General features: G+C 53.1%; 3 protein-coding genes across 7 annotated transcripts in view; 1 reads left to right on the top strand and 2 right to left on the bottom strand.

Moving 5' to 3' along the window:
- The window catches only part of ITGAL (integrin subunit alpha L), a 42,283-nt gene extending 38,336 nt beyond the window's left edge, over nucleotides 1–3,947 (top strand). For both annotated transcript variants that reach the window (XM_057530219.1, XM_007186407.2), the window contains exons 30-31: nucleotides 153–263; nucleotides 2,558–3,947. In XM_057530219.1, coding sequence (XP_057386202.1) covers nucleotides 153–263; nucleotides 2,558–2,731 — 285 coding nt within the window. In that variant the 3' untranslated portion in view covers nucleotides 2,732–3,947. The remainder of the gene's footprint in view (nucleotides 1–152; nucleotides 264–2,557) is intronic.
- A 5,084-nt stretch (nucleotides 3,948–9,031) lies between these two features.
- Nucleotides 9,032–12,129, bottom strand: ZNF768 (zinc finger protein 768). Its single transcript, XM_007186408.2, has 2 exons — nucleotides 11,229–12,129; nucleotides 9,032–10,937 (listed from the first exon to the last, which is right to left on the bottom strand). The coding sequence occupies exons 1-2, from the start codon at nucleotides 11,314–11,316 to the stop codon at nucleotides 9,340–9,342; spliced, it is 1,686 nt and encodes a 561-aa protein (XP_007186470.2). The 5' UTR covers nucleotides 11,317–12,129; the 3' UTR covers nucleotides 9,032–9,339.
- A 4,274-nt stretch (nucleotides 12,130–16,403) lies between these two features.
- Nucleotides 16,404–23,521, bottom strand: LOC103007793 (zinc finger protein 764-like). Of its 4 annotated transcripts, none has more exons than XM_057529407.1 (3): nucleotides 23,299–23,521; nucleotides 18,992–19,105; nucleotides 16,404–18,197 (listed from the first exon to the last, which is right to left on the bottom strand). In XM_057529407.1, exons 1-3 carry the CDS (start codon nucleotides 23,333–23,335, stop codon nucleotides 17,281–17,283), a joined length of 1,068 nt encoding a protein of 355 aa, XP_057385390.1. In that variant the 5' UTR covers nucleotides 23,336–23,521; the 3' UTR covers nucleotides 16,404–17,280. The 4 variants fall into 4 exon arrangements, with proteins under 4 accessions (XP_057385390.1, XP_057385391.1, XP_007187054.2 ...); XM_057529408.1 differs by having other exon boundaries at nucleotides 16,404–18,194; XM_007186992.3 differs by lacking the exon at nucleotides 23,299–23,521 and adding an exon at nucleotides 19,254–21,645.
- Nucleotides 23,522–27,286: the final 3,765 nt, after the last annotated feature.

Here is a 27,286-nt window from a genome sequence, read left to right as displayed (position 1 = left end):
CTGGAGAGGGGGTCTGGGCCCAAGCCCCATGTCGTGCGTGACACAGTCCAGATGGGAAATGCGGAGACCTAGGGACTGAGGCCAGATTCACAAGAAATGTCAGGGGTGGGAACGGCTTCTTCCCTGCACTCCCCACCTCTCCTCTCCCCCAGGTCATCATGAAGGTCGACGTGGTATATGAGAAGGAAATGGTCTATCTCTACGTGCTGAGCAGTATCGGGGGACTCTTGTTGCTGCTACTGATTTTCTTAGCTCTGTACAAGGTAGGAGCTTCTGCGAGGAACGGGCACCCAGCCAGGCTGGGGAAAGTGGAATTGGCGGGAGTCAGGGAGCAGAATATCAAGATGAGGGGGCTTTAAAGCCAGAAGGGGCCTCAGCCTACTCCTCCTTCTACAGATAAGGCTACTGAGGCCCAAAGGGCAGGCAAGACTTTACTCCCATCCCTCAACAAGCACTGGCAGAGCCAGACCTGGGTACCCAGGGAGAGAAAGGAGAAGGAATGTCCCACTATCGAGGGCCAGGCACTGGGATACGGAGACACAGAACACACACATGGTCCGTGCCTTTGAGATGCTCACAGTCTATGGGGGAGACAGACACAAACATGATGGGGGCTATACTATGTGCTCTGGGCCTATAACACAGGGACCTAACTGAGGTTGGGGGGAGTCCAGGAAGGCCTCTCAAGAGAGGTGCCCTTTGAGTTGGGATTTGAAGGATGAGTAGAAGTTAGCCAGATGAAGAGTGCTGGAGGGCAGCTGTTCCACGTGAAAAACTCAAATATTCCGGAAAAGAAAACATAGAAAATCAAAGTTTCTCCCTATTGCAACCCCAGAGGGTTGTCATTAACAACCATTTTGTTTATATTCCTCCATGTTCTAATTTTATTGTTAACGTATATGGGAATGTGTGAGCATGAGAGAGAGAAAGAGAAAAGCCAGTGGATGTGTGGATGTGTACAAAACGTTACTGTATATACTGCTTGGGAGCTTGTATTTCCCCCTGGATATTATATCTTGATGTCTTTCTGTCTGAGCACAATCAGATTTGCCTCTTGCTCTTTAGTTTTGTTTTTTTAATTTTTAAAAAAACTTTATTTTTTTGGCTGCGTTGGGTCTTCATTGCTGCGCGTGGGCTTTCTCTAGTTGCGGCGAGCTGGGGTTACTCTTTGTTGTGGTGTGCGTGCTTCTCATTGCAGTGGCTACTCTTGTTGCGGAGCACGGGCTCTAGGCGCGCAGGCTCAGTAGTTGTGGCGCACGGGCTTAGTTGCTCCTCAGCATGTGGGATCTTCCTGGACCAGGGCTCAAACCCGTGTCCCCTGCATTGGCAGACAGATTCTCAACCACTGTGCCACCAGGGAAGTCCCTGCCTCTTGCTTTTTAACCCGTGTGGTTTTCTACTGTCTGGATGCCTCACCTTTTATTTAACAAGATCCTTATTGACGAATGTTTAGATTGTTTGGAATTGACCTTTTTTCAAACTGTGTGCCAAAAGGCTTTTATTATTATTATTATTTTTTTTTTGGCTGCATTGTGTCTTCGTTGCTGCGCGCAGGCTTTCTCTAGTTGCGGCGAGCGGGGGCTACTCTTCATTGCGGTGCGCGGGCTTCTCATTGCGGTGGCTTCTCTTGTTGTGGAGCACGGGCTCTAGGCGCACGGGCTTCAGTAGTTGTGGCACGTGGGCTCAGTAGTTGTGGCGCATGGGCTTAGTTGCCCTGCGGCATGTGGGATCTTCCCGGACCAGGGATCGAACCCGTGTCCTCTGCATTGATAGGCGGATTCTTAACCACTGTGCCACCAGGGAAGTCCCAAAACGCTCTTGTTACCAACATCTTTGCACACTTGTCCAGATATTTTTTTTTTAATTTATTTATTTACTTATTTATTTTTGGCTGTGTTGGGTCTTCGTTTCTGTGTGAGGGCTTTCTTTGGTTGTGGCGAGCGGGGGCCACTCTTCATCGCGGTCGCGGGCCTCTCACTGTCGCGGCCTCTCTTGTTGTGGAGCACAGGCTCCAGACGCGCAGGCTCAGTAGTTGTGGCTCACGGGCCCAGCTGCTCCGCGGCATGTGGGATCTTCCCAGACCAGGGCTCGAACCCGTGTCCCCTGCATTGGCAGGCAGATTCTCAACCACTGCGCCACCAGGGAAGCCCTTGTCCAGATATTTTTTAGAATCAATTCCTAGAGCTGGTATTACTGAGCCAAAGAATATATATGTTTTGAGCTTTCACCAGAGAGTGCATGGCCCCTACTAATAAGCCCTATATAAGTGCAGGCTCTTGCTGTTAGTATTACTAGATATTGTCAAATCACCCACCCGCAATAATGGTACGTGACATTTTGATGAGCCTCAGGAATGAACTATTAAACGTACAGCTTTTTAACATATTGCCAAGAAGCAGGTGTGGCAGATCCCCTCGCCCCATCCCCAGAGCAGATGCCACCTGTCTGTGGCATATGTGACTTATCCCTATAAACGGTACTTTCATGTTTTGCCGGGGCCGAATGGTCCAAAGGGCTCTGTGGACTCTTTGTTTACTCAAGTCTTGTCTTCCTACAGGTTGGTTTCTTCAAACGGAACCTGAAGGAGAGGATGGAGGCGACCGTAGATGCTTCAAATGAAATCACTGGAGAAGACGCTGGGCAGCCGGCGTCTGGGGAAGAAGCCAAGGACCCGGGCTGCCTGGAGCCCCTCCACGAGGAGGAGGCCCGAGATGGAGGTGGCAGGGACTGAGGTGCAGGCTGGATGCAGAAGGCCCAGGACTGGACTCGGGATGCCTGGTACCAACCTGCCTCTACCTGAATTTCACCATGTGTCCTTGGGCAAGTCACTGCCCCTCCGTGAGCCTCAGTTTCCCTATCTTGAACATGGGCCCATTCCTGCCTGCCTCCTTTGCAGACTTGTGGTGAGGATCCTTTGAGGGATGGGCCAGGAAGGCCACAGAGGTGAGGCCTTGTAATTATCATGTGGTCCTGGCTCCCACCGGCCCCTGTTAGTTTCCTTCCGTGGAAGAAAACATCTGATCTAAATTTGGAGAAACGGCAATCTCAGAACCTAGCGACACTCCAGACCCTCATACCCACCTGCCCTTGGATGTCCGCAGAGGCCTCAAGCTCCCAGAACCTTGCCTTGCATCCTCTCCTGCCTGGAATCCAGTCAGCTTTCAATTCTCCTACCAGAGAGCAAATCTCATCTGTGTCACTACATTGCTCCTGCAAACCCCTTGCCCTTTGGCTAACAGATTCCTTAATAGGCCTTCCAAAATCTGCAAAACTGGGCTGTTTCCTTCCCAGCCTTTTCTAGAGACATCCCGCCTCCCTTTCTAAGTGCCAGTTAACCAGCCTTTTCACTTGCCCAGCTCCTTCCTGGCTTACTGCCTTCACCCAGACTCTTCTCACTTCCTGGAACATTCCTCCTGCCTAACCCTCTCTCAGCCTTCAGATCTCAGTTCATACATAACTTCCGCAGGGCAACCCCCCAACCCCAACTCAGTTTGGTTCCCATATTATACATGCTTACACTAGCCCGCACTTGTCCTGCATAGCACTGATCATATTCGTTAATTGTTAAGTGATTTACTTAAATTAAACAGTGGACTCCAGGGGGGTAAGGATCATACCTTTCTTGTTCACCTTGGAACCCCTGGTGATATCACAGAGCCAGACACATAGTAGGTGCTTGAGACAATTTCACTGAATTGTGAGGGTGCCTGTGGGAAGATAGAGAAAAAAGTCTGGATGGGCCCCAGGGCAACCCCATCCGACAAGGCTCAGTCTGCCCCAGGCACCTGCCCCCTCCCTCCACAGCCCCACCCCGGGACTCCATCACTTCCCACTGTGGCCCCCACCATGAGATTGTGAGCTCAAGGATGTCAACTGTGTCCGTTTACCTGGCTCCCAGTGCCAAGCACAGCACCTGTACATATTTACCAAATAAATGTGAAATTCTGGCCAATTTTGTGATGTTTTTGTGCTGGTGCAACATTCCAGCCTGGCTCAATTAAATGAAAATTTCCTGGAATTAAATGGGAATTCCAATGGTTAGAACTTGGAGCTTTCACTGCCAAGGAGCCGGGTTCGATCCCTGATCGGGGAACTAAGATCCCACAAGCCACGTGGCGTGGCCAAAATAAAAAAGAACATTTCCTTCTCAACCCTCCCACTAAGTGGGACCAAAACAGTCAAATCTTTTTTTCTTCCCTTTCTCCCTTCTCCTTCTCCTTTTTTTATTTGCCGTGATGACCCTCAGAAACTGACATGTGCTGGACGTTGTCAGTTCATTCAAAAGAAGCAGCAAGAGAGGCACAGAAAGTGAGGAAAGGTTAGGGAGGCATTGACAATTTATCAAGCTGTGAGAATAGACCTTCTCTGATACCCCCACTTTAAAAATTTTTTTTAATTGAGGTATAGTCGATTTATGCCCTCCCCCTTTTTTTAAAGAAATGGTTGTTGGGCCTTGACACTGAAACCGCCTCCCCCGCCCCTGCCTTAGAAGGAACAGAGGGGACTAGTCACTGCTGCCCTCTTGTGGTCAGTAGGACACCGGGGGAATATTGAGTAACTCTAAGGTCAGCTCCTGTCCAGCAGTGAGAGGTGAGAAGCAACATTTGGTCCCCCAAGCAGTGACCTTTGATGGCTCCCTTGTGCCTACAGCGGAGTAAGTGGACATTCCTGAGCCGGGCACACAGGCTTTCAAAGCCTGCCAGCCTCTCCAACCTCATCACCCCCTTCTGGTCCAGCCTCCAAGGAACCATGGGGCTGGCTCCAAAGCAAGACATCAGGAAGGAAGAAGTGAGGCTCATTTTCCTAGAGAGGGGAAAAAAATGTTTTGACCATCAGGAGTATCACTGAACTGCTAAAAGTACATGAAATGATCTGTAAGCCTCATGAAGCGTAAGTTGGGTTCTATTCATTCCTGCGGGATTTCTTGAGCACTCTGTGTCAGGCCCTGTGCTGATTCTGAGGACCTGCTTGTGAACATGACAGACAAGTCCCTGGCCTCGGGAAGCTTCACTTCAGTGGGAAAACAGCGAAAAAGTAGAAATGTGATTCCAGGTAGTGATAGGGCCGTAAAGAAAGTGAAGCGGGACAAAGGGTAGGGGGTGATGGAGAGGGCCCTTTTACACAGGTGGTCGGGAAAGTCTCTCTGAGGAAGCGAGATTCTGTGACATGAGGAAAAAGTGAATATTTTCATCAGGCTGGCAACAAAACACAGAAAATCTGGAAGGTTCATTTCAGGAACAGACTTGCTGTCACCACGCCAAGGAATCTCTCTTCCAACTTGCTCAAGAGTACTGTCTTTGTGGTAGTTCCCCGGCGGTCCAGTGGTTAGGACTCCACGCTTCCACTGCAGGGGGCACGGGTTCGATCCTGGTCGGGGAACTAAGATCCTGCATGCTGCGCGGTGCAGCCAAAAAAAGAAAAAAAAGAGCACTGTCTTCAAACACCTCGGCATCCTTCCTGCCTCTGTGCCTTCACACGCACTGTTCCCCTTGCCAGCCTGTCCAACTCCACCTGTGTTCTTTTCTTTTGAACTCTTCTCCATTATGGTTTATTACAGGATATCAAATATAGTTCCCTATGCTATACAGTAGGTCCTTGTTGTTTCCACCTGTTTTCTATCCTTTAAAATCTTTCTACTTCAAAGTATTGATACTTCAAAGCTTTTCTCATCCCCTTGGTTCCTGGACAAAGGACCCAATTCAACACCACTTTGTTTATGGCTCATCGGGGCACGTGACGCTGACTCTGTGGGCCCCTCTCTCAAGACTAGGAGATTCTGGAAGGCAGGACTCAGGCCTCATGTGCATTACCAACACCGACCCCTCACCAGGGCTGGCACAAAGGCATTGTTCAATAAATGTTTGATTCAGTGGCCCTAAAAGTATATGGGTTAAATCTATTGGTTTTATCCAATTAGAAATTAAACCGGAGAAAAACTTAAACATGAGAACATCCATGCCTACATTCCACGCAAGCCATCAGAGTGATGACATATGTCATCACATGTCATGCAGCTTCTAGAAAACAGTTCTTTATGGGAGAAACAGAGTGAAAAAAAGTAAATAACATCTTAGTATCGTTAGGAAAATGGTCAAAACCCAGTCAGGGGCTTCCCTGGTGGCGCAGTGGTTAAGAATCCGCCTGCCAATGCAGGGCACATGGGTTCGAGCCCTGGTCCCGGAAGATCCCACATGCCGCGGAGCAGCTGGGCCCGTGAGCCACAATTACTGAGCCTGCGCGTCTGGAGCCTGTGCTCTGCAACAAGAGAGGCCGCAATAGTGAGAGGCCCGCGCACTGCGATGAAGAGTGGCCCCCGCTTGCCACAACTGGAGAAAGCCCTCGCACAGAAACAAAGACCCAACGCAGCCATAAATAAATAAAATTTAAAAAAAAAACAAAAAAACAAAAAAAAACCCAGTCAGCCCTAGGATGGAATCCAGGCTCTGCTGCTTCCTAGCTGTGTCATGTGGGGCAATTTCCTTATCCTCTCTGGGATTCATTTCTTCATCTGTTAAACAGGAATAATAGTAGTCTGTACCTCAGAGCCGCTCTGAGCGTTAAATAACACGTGTAAACTGCTTAGCATTGTTCCTAGCGTTTAAGCGCTAATGGTGGTGGACAGAAATGGTTGGTCTATTGTGCAGGAGGAGGGTGTAGTAAAAGCAGCAGGCTGACCACAAGTCAAGAGACTTGGTGCTGGAGCTCTTCCATTAGCCCTTCCACCTTGACCTTGGGGAACACACATGTCCTTTCTGGGTTTGGTCTGCTCCACCTGGCATCTGAAGGTACCTCAGGAGCTGTCATGAAGAGAGGGGTAGAGGCTGAGCAGCTGAGTCCCACCCTCATTTGAACCGATATTAAATACCAAGGCTACTGGGAATTCCCTGGCAGTCCAGTGGTTAGGACTCTGTGCTTTTGCTGCTGAGAACGTGGGTTCAATCCCTGGTCAGGGAAATAAGATCCTGTAAGCCACATGGTGTGGCCAAAAAAACCCCAAATACCAAAGCTACTTTATCAATTAAGCACCACAGGCACTGTACCCAGGTCCTTCTAGCTTTCAAGTGCCTACAGTTGGGAGCCAAAGAAAACTTCAACTCCAAAATAAGGAGATTAGGGCTTCCCTGGTGGCCCAGTGGTTAAGAATCCGCCTGCTAATGCAGGGGACATGGGTTCGAGCCCTGGTCTGGGAAGATCCCACATGCCTCGGAGCAACTAAGCCCATGCACCACAACTACTGAGTCTGTGATCTAGAGCCCAAGAGCCACAACTACTGAGCCCGCGTGCTGCAACTACTGAAGCCCACGTGCCTAGAGCCTGTGCTCCGCAACAAGAGAAGCCACCGCAATGAGAAGCCCACGCACTGCAAGGAAGACTAGCCCCTGCTCGCTGCAACTAAAAAAGCCCACACACAGCAGTGAAGACCCAACGCAGCCAAAAATAAATAAATAAAATAAATTTTAAAAAACAAAAAAAAACAAAATAAGGAGATTAAATTGTATAATTGAAATAAATGTTGTAGTAAATGTCTACAAATGGAATATGTCAGGTAGTCAAATGCAGTTCTGTTCGACATATATAGTTACATATATGAACTATATTAAATGTGGGAGTTGGAGTATTTTAATATATGAAATTATGTGTGGTAGGGTGGCTGTACAAAAATGTGCATAAAGTTTACAAAGGTCTTTAAAAGACTGTGAGATTTCCCTTGAAAAGTAATGTTCTACATCCAAAATAATTTAATCTTTGAAAACCACTAAACACACCAAACCGTACTGAACTACATGATCTCTAGGGCCCCTTTCCGGAGTTGGTAGATCATGAGAGGCTGGATTGAAATGTGCTTAGAGAGGTCATTTGCCCTTGACAAGTTATAAGGCCTGAGGATGGGCGCGGGGCCGAGGGTGATGTCAGGATCCTGAGGCCCAGGAGGCCGTATGGAGCGATGACTCCCCACCCGCCTGTGAGGCTGAGCTACTGGGGGCAGGTGGAGCCGGGCAGACATGGTCTGAACGTCTCCTTCACAGGGAACTTAGCAGGTGTTCCTCTCAAGATGTGCCCTGCAGCTGAGTAGTTCCCTGAGGTGTGGCCTGTCCTCCTTAGCTAAGCTCACGACAGGCCATACTCCAGAATTCCCGCAGACTCACTGATGGCACCAACTCCCCATCATTTCCTGAGGAGCCAAGTGTTAGGAGGCTGAGGCTCAGATGTGAAAGGAAAGTAGGATAAAGATAGGGTGGTAACAACACGGTCCTAAAAAGGACCAGCCTAGTGGGTCTTAAAGGCTGAAGTTGTCCAACCTTCATACTGGGTCCAGTAAGCTCCCCCTATGGGTGGGGTTGGAACTGCAGACAATCCCTGTGATTCCGGTCAGTCAGAGTGTGCACAGAGGGGTGGCTAGAGGTTCCAGCTGGGAGCAGGGAGGGGACAGCCCAGCTGGCTGCTGGGAGCCTGGGAGAGCTGGAACGCAGGCACTAGGCCTGGATATGAGAATCAGGGTCTGTTTTCTGGCCCAAGGACAGACCCTCCGTGTTTGGGAATAGGGACCTCCACAAGGTTGAGGGTTTTCTCACACCTGCACTGGACCCCCTTTGTGTTTGTGTAGCATTCAAAGCACAGGACGTGAATTTGCACAGATATGGGCAAGTCATGTCTCCTGAGCCTCAGTTTATAAGATTCCAGTGAAACACTGAATATAAAAGCACTTCCCAGACAAGGGCTTACAGCTTCACTGGCTGTAGCTATGACCTAGTATCTCCCACTGCCCAGGGCACTATCCATGCACACATTTTAAGGACAAGTCTCTTTTACCACATAAAGGTTTTTATTGAACTCAAATTCGGGGGCTCCAAAGCCTGAGGAAGACAAGGGAGGCTGGGGTTTGCACTCAGAAGCCAGGCCAAGCTTCGGGGCCCCACTCCCCGCCCCGCCTACCCTTACCCCTTCCTGACTCAACGAGGGTCTCAGTAGCTACCAATCTAAGCTACCCACTCTAATTAAGTAACCCAACCCCCCCTCCCCCCACCCCCACCTAGCACTTTGCCAAGCCAGGCTTCCACCAAGGGGCATGCTGCTGCTGAGGCCAGCTCTCTGCTGACCTCTTTCTGGATCTGTCCCAGAGCCTCCGGCTGCCAGCTTGGCCTCCCTCCAACCCCTCTTCATAGCCCATTTCCCATAAGTCTCCGGGTCATGTCGCTTCCTCCATCCAGGCCCCCTCTCCTCCTAGAACCCTCGACTCCTCCCTCCTCCAGCGTTTCCCCTATTCTCTCTCATGGTTGCTCTAGCTCCCTGTCCCCTTCTCTTCTGCCCACCACCTCCCCACCCCGACGGGGTCCCAGGTCAGCGCCGGCCGGCTGCATGGGTCCGCTGGTGGCGGATGAGGTCGGAGCTCTGAGAGAAGGCCTTTCCACAGTCATCGCACTTGTAGGGCCGCTCCCCGCTGTGGACCCGGTGATGCTGCAGCAGCGTGGAGGAGCGGCAGAAGCCCTTGCCACACACGGCACACCTGTAGGGCCGCTCGCCCGTGTGGGAGCGCTGGTGCTGAATCAGCGTGGAGGAGCGATTGAAGGTCTTGCCGCAGTCGGGGCAGCTGTAGGTGCGACCCGGTAGGTGGGTACGGGCGTGGATGGCCAGCACCGAGCTCTGGCCAAAGCGCTTGCCGCACTCAGGGCACTTGAAGGGCTTCTCGCGGGCATGGCTGCGGGCGTGGGGGATAAGTGCCGAGCGCTGGGAGAAGCTCTTGCCACAGATGCCACAGCTGAAGGGCCTCTGCCCGGTGTGCACCCTCTGGTGACTACGCAGGGATGAGTTCTGGCTGTAGCACTTGCCACACTCGGGGCAGCTGTAGGGCCGCTCATGGCTGTGGGTGCGCTGGTGCCGCAGGAGGTAGGAGCTGTCGCCGAAGGCCTTGCCGCAGTGCGGGCACTTGTAGGGCTTCTGACCAGAGTGCGTGCGCTGGTGGCGAAGCAGGTAAGAGCTGTCAGCGAAGGCCTTGCCGCAACGGGGACACTTGTAGGGCCGCTCGCCCGTGTGCGTGCGCTGGTGTTTGATGAGGTCAGAGCTCTGGGAGAAGGCCTTGCTACAGACCTCACATTTATAGGGTTTTTCACCTGTGTGGATGCGCTGGTGCTGGATCAGGGTGGAGCCCCGCCCAAAACTCTTCCCACAGATGCCGCAGATGTTAGGCCTCGGGCCCTGCCCACCCCTGGCCCGGCCACCCCGTCGGCCTGGACCACGAAGGGTCCCCGTCAGGCCCAGGGGATTCTGGAGCATCTCAAACTGGGGTGTAGCCAGCAGGGCCCCTGTGGGCATCTCAAAAGGGGGCCCTAGGGGCAGGCCCCCAGTGGGCTGCTCCCCAAACCCCTGGGTGAAAGAGTCCAAGGGGTGGACTCCCAAGGGGATGCTCAAGGGATTCTTTTCCTCAGGATTCAGAAGAATCTCTGCACCTTCCTGGAATTTGGAACTTTGAGCTTCAAATTCAGGGCTCTGGGTTTTGAACTCAGGATTCTGGGGTTCAAATCCAGGGTTCTGCGGTTCATACCCCGGGCTCTGGGATTCATACCTGGAGCTCTGAGATTCACATCCAGGGCTCCGGGGTTCATACCCAGGGCTCCGGGGTTCATATCCAGGGCTCTTGGGTTCATACCCAGGGCTTTGGGGCTCATACCTAGGGCTTTGGGGTTCAAACTCAGGGCTCTGAGAATCTGATTCAGGGCTTCTGGGTGCAAACTCAGGGCTGGGGGGCACAAAACCAGGGCTTCGGGACTCAAAACCTGGACTCTCAGGCTCAAACCTGGGGCTTTGGGGTTCAAACTCTGGGCTTTGTGGCCCAAACCCAGGGCTCTGGGGTTCAAGCCCAAAAGGTATCTCTTCCACCTCATAGTCCCCAGTGCCTTCTTGCTGAGAAATTTCCTCTTCCTCATTCTCACTCATGTTGCCTGCAGGATCAGAGAATTACAGAAAACCCAGATTGTGTGGGGCCTGGAAGGTCACTGGGTCCCACCATTAGTTGCCACAAACCTTTCCCTCCTCCTCAAGCAGGGTCGCTGGCCCTCGGGCAAGTGCTGAAATTCCCACCTCCCCCTCAGCAAACCCAGGACACCCGGTCCCCGCCCCCGCCTCCTCCAAGTCCCAGGTGTCCAAGCCCCCGGCTCTCTTCCCATCCCACCCACTACAGCCCCCTCTCCCGCTCCCAGTCACGCCCCTCGGAGGGGCGCTCCCTCCCTCACCTTTGAGGGACCCTTCGGGGCTCCCCATTTCGTCAGGACTTTGCACATCCCGGGGCTCGAGGCCCCACGGCGACGCCTCCCGTTCCATCCCCGCCGGCTCCCAGTGCGGCGGCAGCGGCGATGGCGGACGATCCTGCGACCCGGTCTGAGTGCCCCCGAGACCCGGGCCCTCGCCGCCCGCCCGCTCAGCGCCACCCAGGGGACCCGGCTGTCCAGCCCCGGCCCCTGAGGCCGGACGTCTTGACCCTGGGCCTCTCCGGCCCGCCGGGCCCCTCCCCTACCCGCGGCCCCGCCCCCACCCACAAGGTCTCGGCTTGCCCTGGGGTCCTCGCAGGCCCCCACACGTCGTGGCCTCGGAAATGAGGGGCTTCACGACTCGCCTTGCCGCCCCCGGATACCGCTCCCCGCCCGAGACCCCGACGTCTGGCCTCCCAGCCCCGGGGTGGGCTGCGGCTGGCCGTCCCCCTCCCCTCTGCACAGGAAGTGTCCGTCCGCGGCCAGTTTCCCCCGCTGGCTAGCGCCGCGGCCTCTCTAGGAGCGGCTGGAGGTGGAAACTCGTTGGCATTAACCCTGGGCTGGATGGCCCCGGCGTCGAGGTAGGCGAGGACGGGGCGCCCTGGAGCCGGCGGGAGAAGCTGGGGCAGTTTGTGTGCCTATGTCCTAGGTCCTGTCCGCCCGGGGGCCTATATGTCCGTCTCCCGGCCCTGCGTCCGTCAGTGCCTGTGGCCAAGGGCGAGGCAACAAGCGAGACCAAGGTCAGCGAGAAGGAGCGACGCTTCCCGGTGCCAGCGGGGGCGGTGTCTACCTCCCCTCCCCTCCCGGGCCTTGGGGTCAGCTCTGGCCGCGCCTCGGGACCCCACCCCGCCACTTAGGCTCATCGAGGCTCCTGAGTCTGGAACCCCCCTCCTCGAACTCCACTCCCCCACACCGGCATGCCCACCCACACTCCTCCTGGCCCCCTCCGCTCGCGGCTTCTCCTAATCTCCACCCTTCCCCCTTCAGGGAGGGCTAGGATCGTTGCCAAGGAAACAGGCCTGCCTCCAGTTTCCGGAGGCACCGCCCCTCCCTCCCAGGGAGTTCACCGATTGGTCGGTGCAGCGCGTGCTTTCACCGTCCCGCCTCCTCCCACTACACCAACTGCTAGGCGTTAATGGTCGCCAGGGAACGCGAGGCACCTTTCTGATTGGTTGCATGGTGCGCAGGCCGGTTCCACCTTCTCTGTGCTTCAGAAGTGCTAGCGGGAGGAGTGGGAGGGAGGTCCCTGGCGTCTCCCTTCTTGTTGAGCCTGTGCTTTCAGACATTTTCCCGCCCCCATTTACCCTTCATTAGGTTTTATCTTTCTGAAGAATGAAAGACAAGGCATCTGAGGACAGACACCCTTGACTCCCCGGTCTCTTCTCACACTCTTTCCCAGCACTTTCCTTCTTCCCACAGGTTCCAGGTGCCGAAGGGGCCAGTGGGGGGGATCCTGCCGCAGAAAGAAGGTTGTTTCCTTTTCTGTTACCCTGACTCTCCCCTTCACCTTCCCCAAAGACTGAGTTTAACTCAGTCCCTTGGAGCCTTTGTCCCTGGTTCCTGGATTTTCTCAGGAGTGGAAGTGGATAGGAGAGAACCACTCTCCAGTCCTGTCTGACTTGGATAGAGGCTTGTAGAGGAAGGGAACCTGAGAAACACTGCCCTAGGTGCAGCTTTGAATCAAAGGAAAAGTGACCCTGGAAAGACAATTTAATAGGATCCAGTTCTTGTCCTTCTTCTACCCTTGCTGCTAAAACTAGTTGGTAGTGTTCTTGACAATTAATGAACCAAATTCTCTCTGTGGGAGTGATGCAGGAGCCATAGATTGTGTTTTCTTATTGCCTTACCAGACAAAGGAAAGAAGGAAACTGCTTAGGAGGAAAGATGGCATCTTCCATTCTCCTGAAAGGAGATGAGAACAAGAATTTGGAGAATTCCAAATGGGAAAAGGCTGGAGAGATGCGATCTCAGTTCTCAGTAGAGGCTTACAGACAGAATCACAGATAGAGACCTTCCTACAAATAAAGCAGGAGTCCTTTTCTGCCCTCCAGAGGATCAGGTTCCAGCTCCATGCCTCTCTCCCATCCCACTCTCTGTCCTAAAACCTTCCTGAAGAATGGCTCACAGGGTCCAGCACTAGAGGGCCCACACAGGCCTACAAGTGCAGTGATTATGGGAAGATCTGGACCTGGGCCACCTCCTGGTCATCCCCAAAGCACACAAATGAGAGACAAAAGTCTGCTTCATGAGACACTTTTCTCTGACCTCCAACCTGCTTACCCACCAGAAAATTCCCACAGGAGAGCAGCCGTCCCCTGCAAAGTATGTGGCGAGTCCTCCAGCCCCAGCTCTGACATGGTCCCTGCCTGCACTCTTCATAGCGTGGGCCACAAGCCCCACGAATAGCAGAAGTTGGGCCAGGGCTTCAGTCTGCTCTGGCACCAGTATTTCCATGTGGAAATTCAGTCTCACTAGTACCTGGCCGACTTCCAGGCAGCCTCCTCCAGCACCTGTCCTCTCCATGCAATGGACCTTCGAGAGGCAGCCAGCCTCTGCCGGCCACATGCCCATAGCAGGGATAGGCTCTAAGCACAGGGAAGACTCTGATGAGGGTTCCAACTTGACCAAGTGCATGTCCTGAGTTGGGCAGCCACTTCGTCCACAGCATCATCCCTCGGCGTGCAGCAGCACTGGGGCAGAGATGTTCAGTGTGCAGCCACAGTTCATGGTCCAACCAACTTGGCCCACACCCAAGAAAGTCCTGACAAAGGTTCTGTGTGACCCGCTTCCTCCCTGCATGCAAAGGACAAGCCCTCTAAGAGGCCTTCTGTCAGACGCTACAAGAGATGCCCAGGTATATTCAAGAAGCTTTGAGGTACCCAGAAAGAGACCAATCATGACACAGGCCCCTTTGGGAAGAACAAAGGAAATGGGAGTCTTTGTGTATGGCGAAGTCATCAGCTGGCCTGACACATTTAGAACAGGCCCTGACACCAACCCCTACTCTTGCAACGCTAAGAGCAGCTAGAAAATAACATTTTTATGTTCAGAGCAGTGGTTCTCTCAAACTTTAGCAGCCATAAGATTCCACCCCTGGAGATACAATAGACTAGGGACAGGGCCCAGGGAGCTAGCTGCATTTTGAAGAGATAACTGCATGTGATTCTGTGGCAGAAAGGCCTTACTTTGAAAAATATTGGCCTAGAGCAGGTTTTAGCTTCTGAGTCATAAACGTCTTTGCACGTACTGTTCCTAGAAAGATACACATAAACAAATATTCCCCCCAAATTTAGGGGTCTTTGGAGCTCATATCAATACTTATCCTTTACATGGCTTGGACAAACTAGCAAGGGGCCATGTGGTCATGGCCTTGACCTCTCACTCTGGCCATGTGGATGGGGCTCATGTTTTCACTGGTGCAGACAAGCATTTCTCCTGATGCACCAATGAAGCCCTAGGAAAACCCTCTTCCTGGCTTAAATTGCTTCAGGGGCTGAGCCTCAAAAACCTTTGGTAGCGGAGAGAAAAGGGAGCCTTACCTTTAGGGCAAGTATCCGTGCCAAGGAGTGAGGAGCTAAGAAGGGGGTGAGGCTGAGGCTTAAGCGTTCCATGATACTCAAATATTAAGTGGGGGGAAAATTGGGTCACGAGGGCAGGAAGCAGAGGAGTTGGTTCTGGTTTGGGGGCCCTAAGCAAGTCTTGAAAACTTCAGAGCACTCAGAGAAAGTAGTAATTATACCTTTAATTGGCAAGCTCAGACAGGGTCCAGATCTGGCTTTGAGGCTGACCTGAGAAGTGGTATTGCAGGCTGTGCTTTCCCCAGGCAGTGCTGAGGGGCAGGGGGAAGGATGGGTTGGACACTGGCTTCTCTAGGGGAATAAAAGCTGGTACAAAGGTAGCTACTACTGCCAAGGTGCCTCTCCTCACTCCCAAGGTGCCCCTCCTTACTCCCACATTCCCCCTGTGACAGGTGGCATATGAGCCAATCCTCCTGGTGAAGTTTAGTCTAAGAGAGATCTTGGTGGGGTCAGATTGGAAGATTAGGTTGGAATCAAGTCAGTTCATCACTTTACCTGAACAGTGTCTTTTCCCCAAGTTTTGTACCTCTTCCTTTAGAAGTTTCTTTAGGTTGACAAATCTGGTTTCTTCCTAAGGCCAGACACAGGGCTGAGTTCTCAGAAGGGAAGTGCACACAGGCCACCGAGGACATAAGTCCTTGCTATTCCTACTTGAGGGGAAGGGTCATCCTGACCAGAGGCAAGAAAGGATCTGCACATGGCTGGCTGCTTCCATCACCTGGACAAGGCTGGACTCTGACCAAAGGAATGAGTGGTAGATGGATGATGGAGTCACAGGGTGATGGGGGAGGGATTCTCTGCAGAGCTTGGGAATACAGAATAGTACAGTTCCCTCTGGCTACTAACCCCAAATGTTCCTGGCCTTGTCGCCCTTTGTTGGTGATGGAGGTCCTAAAGAGAATGAAGATGCAAGCTTTGATTTTGTTGGCCCTGGAACTCTCATCTAAGGCTGGTTTCTCCCTTGCCCTGTTGGCTATGTGGCTGTTTTGTCACTCATCTTGTACCTGGGCTTCATTAACACTGTGCTGCTCTGTCCCTAGTCTAGGTCAGTGCTGGGTGTCATCTCAGGGAGTGGGAAGATGCTTCCAGAACCCTGGCTGAGACACTGGCAAGGAACTCAAGAGTGGTATGGTAAAGACAGCAGGAAACAAAGAATCCTAGCATCTCACTCTGTGTGTGACCTTGGACAGGTTGCTCAGCTTTCCCCAGTCTCAGTGTCCCCAAATGCAAAAGGATGGAAAAGCTAAGATCTCTTCCAGTTCAGAAATGTGATGAGGCCCTCCTGGCTGGGCCTAGAATAGCAAAGCCTGAGCCATAGGGCTCTCCCAGGGAGGCCCAAGGAGTACTAGAGGGGTCTCTCAGGCCCCTCCCCTTCAAAAACAGGAAGTGCAGGTCAGCTGAGTGGTGCTGAGGTGGAGACACCACTCCATTTGGGGCAAAAAATTCAGTCCTGACTGCCTCTTCCTGATGGGCTGTCCTCTCCAAGCAAGATGCTTCCTTCCATAGGCAATTATGAGGGTGAAATGAGTTGATGGACAAGACAGTACTTTGTAAACCATAAAATGCAATACGAGCCAAGATCTAACATAAAGCCTCCTTTTACTTCTCTCCTGCCACCCTTTCACAAATATGCTCTCTACCTGAATCCCTGATTCAAGAACAATTGAATGCTGTAGACTACAGTTTGCAAACTCAAATGACTACAGGAACCCAACAGGTCATGTAAATGAGTAGAAAAATGCCAGATGGAGAGGGCCTGCTTTGCCAGAGATGTTGGCGAGCCATGATGAGTGCCAGCTGACACTGGTCAGGAGGTGATAAGGAGTGGCGGGCATGCTGAACTGGAGAGCCTGGTCTCCATCCAAAGGGGCAACTGCCCCTCAGCTCCCACCAATTGTGGTTTTGTGGGAGCTCAGGTGGAGTTGCCAAATCTTTGGATTTTTCAAGAGAGGCCAGAAACCTGGTTTTTTGTGTGAAATATCCTCATTTTTAAATGTTAACCAATAATTCATAACATTTAAAAATGCTGGCTGGGCTAAAAAATATATATATTTTAAAAGGCTGCTACAGACCACATTCAGTCCTGAATGTGACCACATTCGGTACCCGGCCATCAGTTTTTAACTTCTGCAGTAAAGTCAGTGGGTAAAACAAAGTTCTCCACCTCAATCCTCTTAGAAACAGCCTTTTCTTCCCCACAGTGGAAGTCTAGTGGGGGTTCTAACCTCAGCCCTAACTCAGCAAAGGGGGCTTCTAGAGTCTGGGACAGTAGGGAACAAGGTATCAGCAGATGAAGCTCGTGAGGGCCTAAGATGAAACAGTCCTCCTCCCCCAGGTCCAGCTCTGGCTGGGACTTCTGTGGCCTCCCCGGAGTTGCTGGAGTTTCAGGCCCCTGAGGCCACCCTGGGCCTCAGACAATGTCTATATCTTCACCCTTTGCCTTGTCACCGTTGAGGCCATCACCCACACTCCTGGAATATCTCTGGGTAGTGCTGGAAGCCCACGGGTGGGTCCAGGTCCCCTCGGCCAGAGGCCAGAGGCACAGGCAACCCACTGGCACCCCGGCCCCTGCGCCGCCCCGCCCCGGGCCGATGGACCCACTGGTGCTTGGCCATGGCTGACTTCTGGCCGAAGCACCTGCCGCATTGCGGACAGGCGTAAGGGCGCTCGCCGCTGTGGGTTCGCCGGTGGGCCGCCATCTCGGAGCTCTGCCGGAAGCAGCGCCCGCAATCTGGGCACGGATAGGGCTTCTCGCCCGTGTGGGTGCGCACGTGGCGCCGAAGGTCTGAGGCGTGGGCGAAGGCGCGGCCACAGTCTGGGCACGGGAAGGGGGTCTCGCCGCTGTGGACCCGCTGGTGCTGGTAGAGGGCGGAGCTCTGGCTGAAGCAGCGGCCGCAGTCAGCACAGCTGTAGGGCTTCTCGCCCGTGTGGACCCGGAGGTGGGTGGTGAGGGCGGAACGCTGGGTGAAGGCCCGGCCACAGTCCGGGCAGCGGTGGGGCCGCTCCCCTCGGTGGATGGCCCGGTGCTTGCTCAGAGAGGAGGCCTGGCTGAAGCCCTTGCCACAGTCAGGGCAACTAAAGGGCTTCTCGCCTGTGTGGGTGTACAGATGCTCCACCAGGGTGGAGCGCCAAGCGAAACTCTTCCCGCACATGTAGCAACCGTGCCTCTGGTCTGCCCTGGGGACCGGGGGATGGGCACAGAGTGGTGGGCGACCCCGGCGAGGCACCTTCGATGGCTGCTCCCAACCATAAGAAAACCCAGCAGAAAAGGGTTTGAGAGCCATCAGCCCGGGAGGCTGAGCGTCCACAGAAAGGATCTTCCCCAGTGCCTTGGTCCCTTCTCTTTGTCCTTTCTCTTCCTTGTCTCTGGAACCTGCTGGGAGATAAGGGGAGAGCTCAGACCCTGGCTTATCCTGGTCCTTGATTCCCACAGCCCATATGGGGACAGAGAAGCCTCTTAGATACAGGCACCTTCTGGACCCACAGCTGCCTCTGGGACTCAGCTTGGTACAGGCAGGGAAGCTAGGAGTGACACCTTTTCCTCAGCTGCACAGGATGGTAAGAAAAGCTGCAGAGACAGAGAAGGAAGGAACAGGGGCACAGTACATTCTACTTCAGGGCTGGGGAAATGGGGGTCAGAGGGATGACAATTTAACTGGATCACGGAGGATGAGTGGATGGTAAGGATGCAGCACAAAGGGAGGCATGAAGGTGACTGGCATTGACAAGTTCAGAGGGGCTGGGCACGGTGCAACAGGTGGACAGGACGAAGTGGAGGAAGAAAACCGTGCAAGCCAAGAGAAAGGAGGCTGCTACCAAAATACAACAAAAAGAAAGTAAACGAAAACAGAGGAGGTGGCAGAGGAGCTAGAGAGCAGGCAAACAGCAGACGAGGTGATGCGGAGCTCCAAGGAGCTTAGAGACCGACTAGATGTGAGGGGCTCAGATACCGCGGAGCTGTAGTGGAGTGGAGAGGCAGGTATGCCTGGGTCACACTCACAGCCCCTTTCTAGGCTGAATCCAGAGCTAGGCAGGGACCAGGCATAATAACCTTAGCTGGGAAAGCAATTCAGGGAGGAAAGTGATGAGCAGGTAAGGAGTTGGCAGAGGGTAGCAGGATGGGTCGGACCCAGAGGAAGTCCCCACGGGACAAAGTACCCACTACTTCACCTGTGTCTGCTTCTCTAAGACACTCTCCCGTCTCAGGATCCCGGGCATCTGGACCCCACAGTTCGGCCTCTTCCTCCACCCAGGAGATGAGGGCTGGCTTGGTGCCTCGGAAGCCTGGGAGAGAAGAATGCAAAGCCCACGCTGCTGGGGAGGCCGCCGCCCAGGGTCGCGACTTTCTGGGGCCTCCCACTCCACGTGCAGGACCCAGAGGTTGGGCGGGGTGGACGGGGTTGTGGGCGCAGGCGAGCAGGTGGAGCCTCACCGAGCGCGCCCAGGTGGCCGTAGGTCTCTCGCATCACGTCCCGGTACAGGGCCCTCTGCGCGGGCCGCAGACACCCCCACTCCTCCGGGGAGAAGTACACGGCCACGTCCGCGAAGCTCAGGGGCTCGGGTTTTCCCCCCTGGCGCCCGGCCCCGTTAGCTTCCCGCGCGGGGAGCGGGGCCGGGGGCGGCGCCATCGTAAGTGCCACCCCGGCGGCGGGCCAGCGCCACCCCTACCCGCCGGGGTCCGCGGAGCCTCCGCGATCAAGAACGCTCCCTGGCCGGGCCCGAGGGTCGGGGCGCCGTCGTGAGGCCGGGAGACCAGGAACGGCCCCTCGAGGGCCCACGGGAGTGGCTGAACACTAAGAGCGGGTGGCTGAAGGCGCACCGAGAACCAGAACTGGAAGATGCCTTCCTAAGAGATGGCGGCAACGCGGCCCTACGAACTTCCCTCCCGCGCCATCGTGCCCAGATGACGCCGCCCCGGTGTCTCCAGGTGGCTTTGTCTTCGAGCCCTCAGCCAACATGGCCGCGGCGGCTACAGGCGCCCGAGGAGGCGCTGCCACCATCCCGGAGGCGGCGTTCCCCAGAGCTTGGCGCCCGGCCCCAGAGGCGCGGCGGCCCGGCTTCCCCGCCGGGTCCCCGCGCCCGCCGCGCTGGAGGCGCAGCCGCGGCCCCGCCCAGGTTTGGAACAGCGACCTCCAGCCCAGACCCCAGGCCGCTCCGCGCTGTTAATTCAGACGTTCAATTTCGTCGCTGGCCCATCACTGGGTGACAGCAGGCTTCCCCCAGTGTTAAGGGTAAAAACAATGGAGCGGGTAAAAGAACCTTCTCTACTGGAAGCTTGATAGAGCCTGAAATTATGGGAGCTTCTGTTTCAGGAGGTCGTGGGGGCAACTGGGGAAGAGTAGGGTGAGGTCTGAGAAAGGTCGGAAGGACCCTCCTTCTGTAAGCTTACGCTCCCCCGACATGCCCTACAGGACGTCTCCCGAACATCTATTTACCTCTAGCTCAAGCTTGGCTCCTGAGCTCCTGATCACAGAGCCACCTGCCAACTTGCCCCGGCATGGATGGCCCACAAGCACCTAGGACTCTGCGTGGCTCAAACTGAACTCATCCCTTTCTTCCCATAACCTGCCCCTCCTGGGGTCTTTGTCTTAGCAAATGGCACCAACTCTCTCCATCATTTCTACCTCCAAACCCTCTCTCTCACCGGACGCATTTATTGACTGTCTAGTCTGTGCTTCCCACAAGCCTTCATAAATACCCTGCCCTAAGAAGCCTTGATATTTTTCCTTTGGCCACTTAAATCAGTCACAGCATTTCACACACTTCATGGACATGCACTTCACATCTTCAGCAGCTCTGGGGTCTACTCTGGAGCTCTTGTCTGTTTGCCTCGTTCCAAAGGCCCCCCTGAGGCTTCCGCCTGACACCCTGTATCCAGTGGCTGCTTCTCCCTAGGGCAGCTGGGCAAGTAAAGAGTTGATCTCAGCAGGAGGGAAGGGGGAGACATAAACTTGGGAGGGGTCAGCCTGGCCAAGGAGAGAGGCTTGTTGTAGGGTGGTCCGTGGAGGGTAAGGACTAAGGGTGCAGAGTTGCCCAGGGGCTCAACCCCAGCAAGTTCTCTTAGCCTCTCAGGCCCCCTGAAGGACACAAAAGAAATTAGAAAATTTCCACTAAGAGTGATGGCTTTTTGTCACCTGTCAGTGCCCATCCCTATCACACACTGGAAGAGCCCTGGGTAGTGCTGAAAGCTCGCAGGGGGGGTCTGGACTCTCCTGGAGAAGAACCTTGGGCAGAGGTTGCACCCCTGGGTCAGACCCTGAGGGCCATGGTACCAAGCTGGTGGGTCTACTAGTGGCCTCCGGCTGAAGCACCTCCCACTGTGGGGACAGTTGTAGGCCTGCTTGCCTGTGTGAGTCAGCAAGTAGCATGAGAGTTAACTGCACTAGCTGCAAGTAAAGGGTCCCTCTCCAGAGTGCACTGGGCCGGGACTTCCCTGGAGGTCCAGTGGTTGGGACTCTGTGCTTCCACTGCAGGGGGTACGGGTTCGATCCCTGGTTGGGGAACTAGGATCCTGCACGCTGCGTGGTGTGGTCAAAAAAGAAAAAAACACAAAACAGAGCACACTGGGCCAAGGTGAAGGTAAAGGTAAAGCATGACTGCACTTGGGGTGGGGATGAGGGTGTGGTGTGAGTGCCAGGTGTTGAAGCTGGGCACTGACTGAGGGCCTGGGAAAGTCCTGACTACAGGGAGCCTTGGCCACAGGCTCCAAGACCACATCAGTGTCTCTGACCCCAGAGCCTCATGACAACTCCCAAATGGACTCCTTCTGCTGACCCCTTCCAAATGTATCATTTTTCTGAGTGAGTGTTGGGAAACATAGCAGATTCAAAACTTACCTTTTTTCCTGTTAACTCTCCAAGGCCTACTTATGTTCACGTGATGGAATCAACCTTCACAATGACAGAAGCATTCAGATGGGTACCCAGCCCTGGAAGCCCCCTTCTAGACTGTATTGGCCAGTTGAGGGCTCCCAAGTCAGGGACATTCCCACCCACGCCAGGGCCAACCAGAAGAGATACTCTCAACCAGAAGGGCAGCTGTTGTAGGAACCAGGGACCTGGAAGACTGATGAACTGCCTCCATCCTAAACTTGAATTCACACACTGTCACTGACCTACGGTCTGGATGATTCATACAGTGTGACCTAATCATGTGACCACTTGGATGCCTCAAAGCCAATTAAGTGAGAAAGAGAAGGTCAAGATTGCAATCTCCAGTGGGTGTCATAAATTCAGGTCAGCGAAAATTAGTAACACCAGCAGTGAAGAACATATAGATGGTGTTTCTTGCTCAAATGTTTTCCCTTATAGCTGACACTGGGACATCACCTCCACTTCCCATCTTTCTGGCTTTCTCTCAGGCTTCCTCCTCCAGCGGATCCTGAGCACCTGTACCCCACAGCTGGGTCTCCTGCTCCACCCATTTGATGAGGGCTGGTTTGGGGTCTGGCAAAACTGGGGAAGAACCCTAATCATCCAATAAACATTTCTTAAGAGTACCTACGCATTCATTTAATGAAAATGTATTGGGCACATCATGTGTGCCAGGCATTGTTCTAGATGTTCCAGGTATTGGAGACATTGGTGAACCAAGATAAAGTACCTGCTCTAAGAGAGATACCAGGTAGGAGCTTTGCTGGCACAGGTGCAGAGAAGACCTCTGGGCAGATTGTGCTCAGGGCTATAGAGATGGACACAGAGCTGCAGTTTAGAGGAGACTTCCAGCACAGGGCAGAAGAGCTCCAGGAGGAATTTCATTTCTTTTCTTTCTTTCTTCCTTTCTTCCTTCCTTCCTCCCTCTCTCTCTTTCTTTTCTTTCTTTCTAATTTTTATTAGAGTATAGTTGATTTACAATGTTGTGTTAATTTCAGGTGTACAGTGAATCAGTTACACATATACATATATCCACTCTTTTTTAGATTCTTCTCCCATATAGGCCATTACAGAGTACTGAGTAGAGTTCCCTGTACTATATACTAGGTCCTTATTAGTTATCTATTTTATATATAGTAGTGTATATATGTCAATCTCAATTTCCCAATTTATCCCCCCCCCAAGGAATTTCTTGAAGATGGCATTTGAGAAGGGCATTGAAGGGTGTTAGAGTTGGAGGTCAGTGTATAACACAGCAGAATAGCAAGAACAAAGGCTTATTAAGCTAGAAGCATGTCCAAAGAACAAAGATTCTACTTAGCTGGAGTCAAGGAGATGGCTTGCCTGTAGGGAAAGATCTGGTTTGAGTCCGTGGAGGTTAGTGTGCCATGCGCCTTGAAGGCCGGTACAGGTTTTAGAAGTTTTTGCAGTGTTGAAATCTGACCGGAGAGGGTCACTTATGAATTTAGGCTAATCTGGCGAGGATGCCGGGAAACAGAGTCACCCTGACTCTGTTGGAGTCAGGCTCAGTGGATTCAGGCACCTGTCCCTGTTCGTCCCACCCACCCCCTTCCCTTTTCAGAGATCCGGGACGCTGGATCTCACCGAGCACGGCCAGGTTAAGGTATGCCACCGCAGACATCCCCACTCCTCAGGGAAGAAATACACGGCCACCTTCACGAAGCCCGTGGCCCTCGGCCTTCTCCCAGGTCCTTCCCGCCCGGCCTTCACCGGCACCTGCGCAGGGATCCCAGAGCAGGGCCGGGGACGGAGTCTTGGGCTCATGCCCATACCCCCGGGTTACGACGCTGGGGATTCGGCCTGCGGTACTGGGTGGGGGTGGGTCCCTCCGGGCCCAGACGACCGGAAGTAGATTTGGGTGGGGCCACTCTAGGACGGCGGGAAACGGCCCGTTACGCGAACTCGTTGGTCCCAGGGCCGGGAAATGAAGAAGCCCTCAGAAGAGATGGTGGCACCCTACCGTCCTTCTACTTTAGCGAAAGGCATGTAACAGCTTCAGTGTTCGGCCTGGCATTGATGATCTGGTATACTCCCCCCTCTACTTGTCTTCTCTTGCTGTTCCGCTAGTGGCCTTGCATGGGCCTCTTGCCCGTAGTTAAGATGGCCGCAACCGCTTCGGCGCCCGCGCTCAGGTCGGGTGGGTGAAAGGTGAGGCGCGGGTGCGGGCGCGGGTGAGGGAGGGCTGGCGGCGGCGAGAGATTTGGGAGACGGGGATGCCGGGCTAGGAGTGAGGGCCTGTCCGGCCAAATGTCCTCTTCCCAATCCCCGCAAGAAGGCCCACTCAGTGACCCGGTCATTAAAATATTTTTTTAATTACTGGCAAACTAATTCATTTCTCAGGTTTTTGTTTTTTGTTTTTTCATTTACAAGGTACATAAGAATATTCAGTGAATGTCTTCTCCCCCAGCCCCCCACCATTCCTCTAACAGTTTCTTAAATGTCCCTACAGTGATTGTGCCTTATAGAGATAGTCAGTTTGTCTATAGTACTTCCACACATTTACTAGCTCTTACTGAGGACACTGGGCCGAATGCCTCTCAGTCCCTTAGAGTTCAGTCATTTTACAGAAAGGAACTGAAACCCAGTTATGACCCAAGGTCAGGCAGCCCATTAGTGACTCGGGGTTTTCAGACTCCTAATGCGAGCCTTTCCACCGCCTCCTGGCGCTGCCTCCTCCAGGCTCCCAGAAAAGTAACATGAACGCTTCAAATTTAGTGGCCCCTGCTGACATTGTGAAACAAACTGGATTCTCGTTATTAAGTCATTATTGTAGTATAAAAAGTTAGACGAGGGACTTCCCTGGTGGCGCAGTGGTTAAGACTCCGCCTGCTAATGCAGGCGACACGGGTTCAAGCCCTGGTCCGGGAAGATACCACATGCCGCGGAGCAACTAAGCCCGTGCGCCACAACTACTGAGCCTGCGCTCTAGAGCCCAGGAGCCACAACTTCTGAGCCCACGTGCCACAACTACTGAAGCCCGGGTGCCTGGAGCCCGTGCTCTGCAGCAAGAGAAGCCACCACAATGAGAAGCCCACGTACCGCAACGAAGCATAGCCCCAGCTCGCTGCAACGCAGCCAAAACTAAATAAATAAAAATTTGTAAATAAACTTATTTTTTTAAAAAAAGGTTAGGGACTTCCCTCGTGGTCCAGTGGTTAAGACTTCACCTTCCAATTCAGGGGGCACATGTTCGATCCCTGGTTGGGGAAGTTCCACATGCCGTTGGGTGTGGCCAAAAAAAAAATGTTAAAAAAAAGAAAAAAGTTAGATGAGTTACTGGATGACAGGACCCGTTTGCTTTCATGCTCCATCTAAATGTGCTTCCAATTCCAAGCTCCCCTAACAGAACAGTGGCCGACTATGCAAGAGCTGCAGTTGGTTCTGTGATGTGACTAAGACATTAATAATATTAGCTTATCTTGATCGATCACTTACCGCATGCCAGACTATGTTCCAAGTGCTTTTGCCTGTTAACTCAATTAACCCTCACAACACTTCAGAGATAGGTACCCTTCTGGATCAGGAAGCTGAGGCGCAGAGGAATGACCTTGCCCCAGGCCACACAGCTAGTGAGGGTTCTGACTCCAGAACCCATGCCATGATGTCTCCAATTATTGAAGGCACAATGTCAGCAACCAGAGACAGGTGGGATTTTAGGCCAGGTATGCAGTTGTAATGTGGGGTAGGGCAAGAAGCAGGGACCTAGGAAGTCAGAAGAACTGCTTCTGGTCACCTATGCAATTCCATACTGTTGTATTAAATGTAAAGAGAAAAAATTAAAATGATGCGCTCTAAGCATTAAAAGGATTGTGTTTAGGGGTCAAGTCACGGGGAAAAAAATATATCATTCGAGTGCTTGGGAGGTATGTGAAATTGCCCTGCAGGAGGGTGACAGGCTTCACAAAAGGCACCCTGTAGCAGCTCTTGCTCAGGCCGTTGCTGATTTAGGCCTGGGGTCTCCTACCTGGTCTCTGGGCATCCAGCCCTTTGCCTTTCCCATCCATCCGGCACTGCAGCCTGGTGTAGTGAAAAGATCAAGAGCATCAGCTGAGAAATTGGGAGCTTTAGGTTCCAGGCCTGCCTCTGCCACTAACTCAACTGTGTGGTCTAAGCCAGGTCCTTCCCCTCTCCGGGCCTCAGCCTTTCTCAGGGTGTATTCTGTGGAACAGTATTCCCATGAGATGGAAACCAGTGTTCTTCCCCATGCCCAAGAGAGTCCCCTCCCGCCCTCGGCTTCCCAAACCCTGCTTCAAACATTGGACCAGACAGCTCCAAGAGCTCCCCGCCAGCTCCAAGATGCCGCAGTCCACCCTGTCATCACGCCCAGGTCCACCCCAGGAACTGCCCCTCCATCCTCCTCACTCAGCCAGAAACCTTATCACCGTCCTGGTGCCCCTCCAATGACCCAGCCCCCACGTGCAGCCCTGGACAGGCCCTGTCCCTTCATCTTCCAGTGTTTACCTCCAGCCCTTCAGCTACTCTCCGTTTCCACTCTATCGCACCACTGCTGTCCACTCTCAGAGCAGCCAGAGTGGGTTTTTAAAATGCAAATCGGATTGCCTTGACCCTTGACACTCTGCTTAAAACCCCCAAGTGGTTTATATGAGGTCCCTAAAGTAGTCAAATTCACAAAGACAGAAAGTAGAATGGTGGTTGCCAGGGGCTGGGGGAAGGAGGAATAGAGCATTATTGTTTAAGGGGTACAGAGTTTCAGTTGGGGAAGATGAAAAAGTTCTGGAGTGGGATAATGGTGATGGTTGCCCAACATCGTGAATGTACTTAATGCCACTAAACTCTACACTTAAAAATATTTAAAATGGTAAATTTTGTTATATATAGTTTACCACAAAACAAAAACAGAAATGATCCAGTGGCTTCCCAGTATATTTAGAATCAGATCCAAACTTCGCATCATGGCAAGCAAGAGCTCTGTGACCTGCCCCTTTCCCACTCCCCACCCCCCTTCCCCTGCCTCCAAACTCATTTTCGGCACCTCACCCAGACTCATCCCTACCTCAGAACTTGGCACTTGCCGGTCCCTGTTTAGAAACCCCTCTCTCCCACTCCCTGCCCCCAGCCCCCCGGCCTCTGAAACCCTGCCCTCCCCCACTCCCACATCCTGTGACCCTACCCGGTTCCCCTTGGCTCCTTTTTTTTTTTTTTTCTGGCCACGCTGAGCGGCCCTTTGGCTCCTTCTCATCCTTTGGATCTCAGCTCAAACGTCTCCTCCTCACCAAGGCCCGGCCTAGGTATCCCACTACAGCAGGCACTTCCAGCATGTCCTCTGTTTTAGTTCCTTTGTAGTGCTTGTTATTTGCAATTACAGTACTTTGTCTTATGTACGTACTGGCTTATCACTTGTCTCTCCCCACCCTACCTGAATGTAAAGTCCAAGAGGATGCCTATGTCTGTTTTCCTTGCTATACCTTGGCACTTAGAATAGTACCTAGTACATGGTAAATGCTTAGTAGATATTTTGTTGTTGTTGTTTTTTGTTTGGTTGGTTGGTTTTTCTTTTCTTTTTTTTCAGCTGCGTTGGGTCTTCGTTGCTGGGTGCAGGCTTTCTCTAGTT

Source organism: Balaenoptera acutorostrata, chromosome 15, assembly GCF_949987535.1.
Source record: "Balaenoptera acutorostrata chromosome 15, mBalAcu1.1, whole genome shotgun sequence".
Taxonomy (NCBI): domain Eukaryota; kingdom Metazoa; phylum Chordata; class Mammalia; order Artiodactyla; family Balaenopteridae; genus Balaenoptera; species Balaenoptera acutorostrata.
This window is presented reverse-complemented; position numbering and strand designations above follow the sequence as displayed.